Source organism: Centropristis striata, chromosome 21, assembly GCF_030273125.1.
Source record: "Centropristis striata isolate RG_2023a ecotype Rhode Island chromosome 21, C.striata_1.0, whole genome shotgun sequence".
NCBI classification, from domain to species: domain Eukaryota; kingdom Metazoa; phylum Chordata; class Actinopteri; order Perciformes; family Serranidae; genus Centropristis; species Centropristis striata.
Window position 1 is genome coordinate 30,962,221 of NC_081537.1, and position 6,000 is coordinate 30,968,220.

At 40.7% G+C, this 6,000-nt stretch overlaps 1 protein-coding gene across 1 annotated transcript; it reads right to left on the bottom strand.

Moving 5' to 3' along the window:
• Nucleotides 1-634: 634 nt before the first annotated feature.
• On the bottom strand, nt 635-4,033 carry LOC131959476 (pepsin A-like). Its single transcript, XM_059324677.1, has 9 exons — nt 3,467-4,033; nt 2,987-3,137; nt 2,779-2,896; nt 2,134-2,252; nt 1,674-1,870; nt 1,455-1,571; nt 1,202-1,349; nt 973-1,071; nt 635-879 (listed from the first exon to the last, which is right to left on the bottom strand). The coding sequence occupies exons 1-9, from the start codon at nt 3,577-3,579 to the stop codon at nt 742-744; spliced, it is 1,200 nt and encodes a 399-aa protein (XP_059180660.1). The 5' UTR covers nt 3,580-4,033; the 3' UTR covers nt 635-741.
• Between the last annotated feature and the right edge of the window lie 1,967 nt (nt 4,034-6,000).

Sequence of the window (6,000 nt, forward strand, 5' to 3'; positions counted from 1 at the left end):
CTGTTCCCATACAGGTACTTTTGTAGTGGCTAACCAACGGAATTTAAATGTGACAAAAATAGTTCTGTGACACTTATTCAGCGACAACCTTCCTTCTCTGGCTCTGTACGGAGACAGTCGCACTTTTCTTTCCTCTCTCCTTCCCCTGTTTTTCCTGCTTCGCTCCTCTTGTCTCGTCTTCTGTGTTATACTTTGGATGACTCTCTCTACATTGCTTTCATAACTAAAAATCATGGATTTGATCAACTGGTCTCTCAAGGCAATTGACACCATTTTCTCGACAAGAAGCCTGGGCTTGGGGGAGCCCACCTGCCCTGCCGGGACATTTGCAGCTGGCTACATGATGGATGCGTGGGAGAGGTGGCGTGTCGTGTGGCTGGCAGATCTTTCCGTAGAGGATATTGAAGGTTTCTATCTATTCGGAACCTTGATAGCTGCAACTGTTAGCACTGTTAGCATCTCCATGTTTGCTTGTGAAGTTGGAGATGAGAGCCATGTGGAAGCAATCCTGGCCCATGAATCTGAATGACGATAGTACCCTTTAGGATGCTACTCATTATGTAACATCAGTTTGTTGTGCAATTGAATAAAACACCAGTGAAACACGTTTATTGGATTTGAGGAATTTAATCATTTATAAGGCAAGGAAATTATTTGAATTTCTGACATGAAATCCTACTAAAACACTAAGATATAGATATGATTGATAGAAGGCTCTTGGGAAGGGTGACTTCAGGTTGCTTATCTAGCCTTGGCCAGACCGACCCTATTATTGGCTCTGTCGAAGATGGAGTAGTACTCTCTGATGAAGACATCACCCAGGATCCACAGTTTGTCTCCTCCATTGCCAAAGCCAGTAATGCAGCCGTAGTGTTTAGTCTATAGAGAGGATATAAGAGAAAAAATTTCATATTGAGGGAAAGTAGAGTGAGGTAAGAAAATACTAAGTCTTTCAGGGAAACAAACACTTACCTGACGAACGTAAGCAGAACTTGGGATGGGGAATTCCTGTCCGTTGATATGGAAGATCACATCTGGCTTTTCAGCAATGTTGTCACAGTTGAATATGTACTGTGGCAGAAGAAGAAACAGGATGTAAGAGTTCCAAAATGTGGTTTTATTGTTTTTTTCAATACAGAAAAGTTCTATTCAACGTGAAGCTACAGACTTCTCCTTCAGTCCAGCAGCATATGGCACTTACTGTTAAATGCTGCTGGTCGAAGGTAGCTCCCACTAGCTGGTTGATTTTGTTGCTGCTGCTCGCAGGTCCGACAATAAGAGAAGTGCCAGTGTCCACAACAGCCTGGCAACCACCATCACAAGCCACAACCTGACCATTGATAGTAATACTGAAAGGGATACACAGCACAGTAAACATCAGAGAGATATACACTTTGGTCACTTTGGTTGGGATACTTCTTGGGTAACCTGTGTTGTTGTATCCATGGCTTTACCTGTCCACTGTGATTTGCCAGAAACGTGCATTTGAGAGGGGAATCCAGCTGATGGAACCAGAGTAGTGGTTGGGGTCCATACCACCGAAGGTCACCACACTTCCTTTCTCAGGTTTACTACAGGGGAAAGTGAGAACTTGTTGAAAAACCTTCAAGAAATCAGTTGCTGTCTCACTATTAGTAATTAGTGGAATACTGCAAAGCTTAGTCTGTCCTTACTGGCTCAAGTACACAGAGAAGAGGTCCTGGTCGACAAGGCCCTGACTCATCATGTTGTCAAAGACAGGTGTTGCGCCAGAAGCAGCCAGGCTTGGGTATGCCAGACCCAGGATACCATCAGTACGCATGAACTCCATGTAGTCAGCCTCTGTCTTGCTCAAGCCGAAGATCTGATTCCTCACAGCGAGCCCACCCACCTGATAGACAATTATGTGGAGAGCACAGAGATTCAAAACCGTTAAAGATCTCTTACAATGAGATCTTTAAAGCTCATTCAACTTCTGCTTTTGACACATGAACATGAGCCTAAAGGTCAACAGATATTTAACGTGTAGGAATTTCTGGAATCTCTAAACCTTGAACATGTTGTGACAAAACAATAATCAGTTTCAGAATTGCAAAAAAACCCCCGATACTATTTTCTAGTTCAAAAGTGATACTCTCTGCTTTAATTTCTCACCGTCACAGTGTCGTATCCAAGAATGCCAGTCATGCTGCCAGTGCCATAGCGGATAGTAAGAGATTGGCCATTTTGTCTGTAGGTGCTGCTCATGGCAGGATCGTACTCATTATGGTTCTCTAGGAATGTACAGATATCAAAGAAATAATACATTTATCCTGATAGATTCATAATAACTTTTTTAAAACTTTAGTAGGAGTCAAAACTTAAGGTTGATGAATTGAAAAGTAAAAGTTAACAATTTAACAAACAAAATTCCCATCTGATTTCATGAGCAGCTTGGGCTGCCACTAAGACAATGCAAAGCCAGGGACCAGCTACGGACCACTAACTTATTTTTCTAAAGTAAGTAATGTAGCAAACGTACTTATTTAAGCCAGCTGCATACAAAACATACCTATTCTACCCCAACCATGATCTTTTTCCTAAACTTAACCAAGTAGTTTTGTTGTCTAAATTCAATCAAGCAGATTTGCTTTCATTTAATACTTTAACCACGTGTTTAAAACTGCCACTGTAATTTGGAAGAAAATATGTTTCATTTAAAATGTAATTGAAAATGCAGTTGCCGAACATTTTTAGGAGACCACGTTAGTTTGAGAACCTCAGATATGCCCTAAAGTGATCACAAAGTATTTTACATACCACAGGCTGCACTGGTGCAGTAGACTGAGGGAACCCACAGGTTGGACGAGCCAGTGTCAAAGACAACCTTGAAGGACTGAGGAGGAGTTCCAATGGAAATTTTTCCAAAGTAGCTTATCTGTAGAAGAAGAGATACCAACATTATTTGTGCCTAAAATGAACTATTTCTCAAAGTTAATTTCTTTCAGCTTCAGCAGCTGGTGCTCACATCAGCATCGTTGGTCATGGGCTGGTTGGCCACAGCAAAGCGTTCATCAAACTTGGCCATAGGGTTGTATGGGTACTTAAGTCTGTACTGCTCCCACAGACCCTGCTCCAGCAGCGTCTCCCTGGCTGTCTTACCTATTTCCAGAGGGACCCTAGGATTCAACAAATGGACCAACTTATATACTGTTGAGGTACCCGGTACACACAGAGCTGCACTTGCAAACTGAATGCAGGCTGTTGTCATCTACTGTTCGTAGGGATACATATGAAATATGTTGATGTCAGGTGGTAAGCTCAAGTGGCTGTAGTAATTATGACAAGTAGCTATGTGTAACAAACAGCAACCGTGCAATCATTTTACAACGTTAAATACCAAGTCATATTTTGTAATATCAGCAAATGAGCTATTGAAGTCTAGGTGGTTCGAAAAATCTATTATACAACAGGTAAAGAGTTTGTTTGAGTGGTGTGGCTGACTTACTGGAAGAGGCACTCAGACAGTGCCACCATGGCACAAATAACAATGGCCCACTTCATTGTCTCAGCTCTGACGTCAACTGTGAAAGAAAATGAGTTGAACACATTTAAACTCATTCAGTGCATTCCATTAAGAACCATTCAAAATGAAATGGTGCAATAGTGCTATCATACGTCTATGATGCTGTGGTATACTCACCTGCAGACTCTAACACTAGTGCCGATAGTAATGCATCCTCTTTTATACAGGCAGACCAACAGTTTACTATTACAGAATGATAAGGCAGTGCACACAAAGAAGTGATAAGTCAAGATAAGTAATGGAGAAACAATCACTGACCTCAAGATAATGTCAATTATGATTAAAGGAAAGAATACAAACTTTTGGATAAAGCTTGCCTGATTATTGTAGTATAAAAAGTTATGCAAATGTATGTTAGTCTTTTGGCTGTAGTACAAATTAAACTGTTAGCTTTCTTGGTTAATGTTTCAGCTTTGTGCATATTTTTCACATCTTTTATGCTTTGATTTTTTTTTTAAAACATTCTCCTTTGCATATATATGAACCATACTATATTACTCTCCTATAAAATCCATATATATTCTTTTTCTTTTGCATGTTGGCCATATGTGTTACAACATACAGCAATACAAACAAACCAAAACTGCATAACATTGAAAAACTGTCGATCACGACATCCAGTCACCTTAACACATGGACCTTAGCCAAAACAGTGTTTGCTTCTACGCTATCATGTGTTTACTTTTATATTAAAAACTTTTCCTTTATGGTGAAGCCAATTCCGGCCATCGCTGGTGCCCAAGTCATTCCATGACATAGGTTATAAAAATTCAGGCTGATGAAATATTCATAGAGCTGTGGCAATATTTCAACTGAACACATATTAATGGAAAAGTGGTTGGTTCTACAATACCTTCCAGAGGATCCAACAAATGGGCCAACTTATATACTGTTGAGGTACACGGTACATACAAAGATACCTGACACTTTCAAACTGTATGAAGGCTGTATACATATGAAATATGTTGATGTCAGGTGGTAAGCTCAAGTGGCTGTAGTAATTATGACAAGTAGCTATGTGTAACAACATTAATTACGTTGAATTTTACGTTCAATCCTCATGCTTTGTAGGGAAAATAAGAGAATAAATGGTTAAATGTCAGCAGTGGAGCTAGTGAAGTCTAGGTGGTTAGAAAAATCTATTAAAATACAACAGGTACAAAAGTTTGTTTGACAGGTGTGGCTGACTATCTGGAAGAGGCACTCAGACAGTGCCACCATGGCACAAACAATAACAGCCCACTTCATTGTCTCAGCTCTGCTGTCAACTGTTTGAGCAAATGAATTTGAGTTGAACACATTTAAGCTCATGTTACTAAGATCACCTTAGTAACATGAGTGGCATCCTGATTTAAAATAATCAACTGGCTCATTAGATTGTCTTTTAGTCCATGTTGTGATCGTACCACGGGTGAATCTTGGGTTCATTTGTGAAATGGTGTGGACTAAAATGCAGCAGCGTTTTATCCACCCCCATTTGGCTCTCTGGCAAGGGACAGCCAGAGATCTCCCCTCCATTTTGGTACTCTGATAAGGAACATCTTTCCCAGGAATCTTGGCGTTTATGACACCTACAGATGAGTTCATTATTCAGGAGACCTATGACACCATGGGTCAGGGGTTGGCAACCTTTACTAACAAAAGAGCCATTGTTGGACAAAAAAGAGAAATAATGTCAGAACGGAGCAAACCAAAATTTGAGCCTCACAATGGAAATGTAAAAGCCTACTAAATTAGCTAAATTAGCCTACCGACATTACTAATAAGTAACAATGACCATTTATTAATATGATTTTGTCAGAATGCAGTGAGGAGCCAAGTACAATTGAGAGGGTGGACACCATAGAAATATCTCAGGAGATTTAAAATAGCAAAGTGAGTCCAGCTACAGAAACTCAAAACTAGATTTGAAATTGGCAAAATGTAGATGTCAAGATGCTGGGCTGTAGACGTTTTAATACTGTTTATTGGGGAAAACAGAAATAACTGGTCATGTCGTATGATTTTTTTTGTCACAGCCACAGGCCACTGCAGATGGCCTAAAGAGCCACATGCGGCTCCAGAGCTGCAGGTTGCCTACCCCTGTCATAGGTGGTCTACTAAAAGGAGCCAGCGCCCATTATCTTCTTTTTTTTTCTCCACCACACAAGCTCTGGGACCCCTAGAGACCAGGACCCCTCACCTTCCTCCCCCCTGCTGAGATCCTCTGCATCTCAGGGAGGCCTTCTGAAAATCTCCTTTTCCACAAGGATTTCTGAAAAAACTCTTTGTCTTTTTCTGCGCTAAAGGTTGCATTAATAAACACAAAGTTCATCGCAACTGCCAGAGAAGGCTTCCTCAAACAACAAGGACGAGCCAGAAACTTAATTTGCGAGACTGGGCTGGTTCATTGGTCAGTGTTTCTGGGTCTTTTGCATCAGTGACTCTCATGGAATGTATAGTAGAACTGGATATCA

Excerpts from the sequence above, each read along its gene's own strand:
- LOC131959476 (XM_059324677.1), bottom strand. The coding sequence starts at position 3,579 with ATGAGTTTAAATGTGTTCAACTCATTTTCTTTCACAGTTGACGTCAGA. Across the intron at positions 1,871-2,133 it reads TTGGATACGACACTGTGACG|GTGGGTGGGCTCGCTGTGAG; the intron begins GTGAGAAATTAA and ends ATTGTCTATCAG. Across the intron at positions 1,072-1,201 it reads TCGACCAGCAGCATTTAACA|TACATATTCAACTGTGACAA; the intron begins GTAAGTGCCATA and ends CTTCTGCCACAG.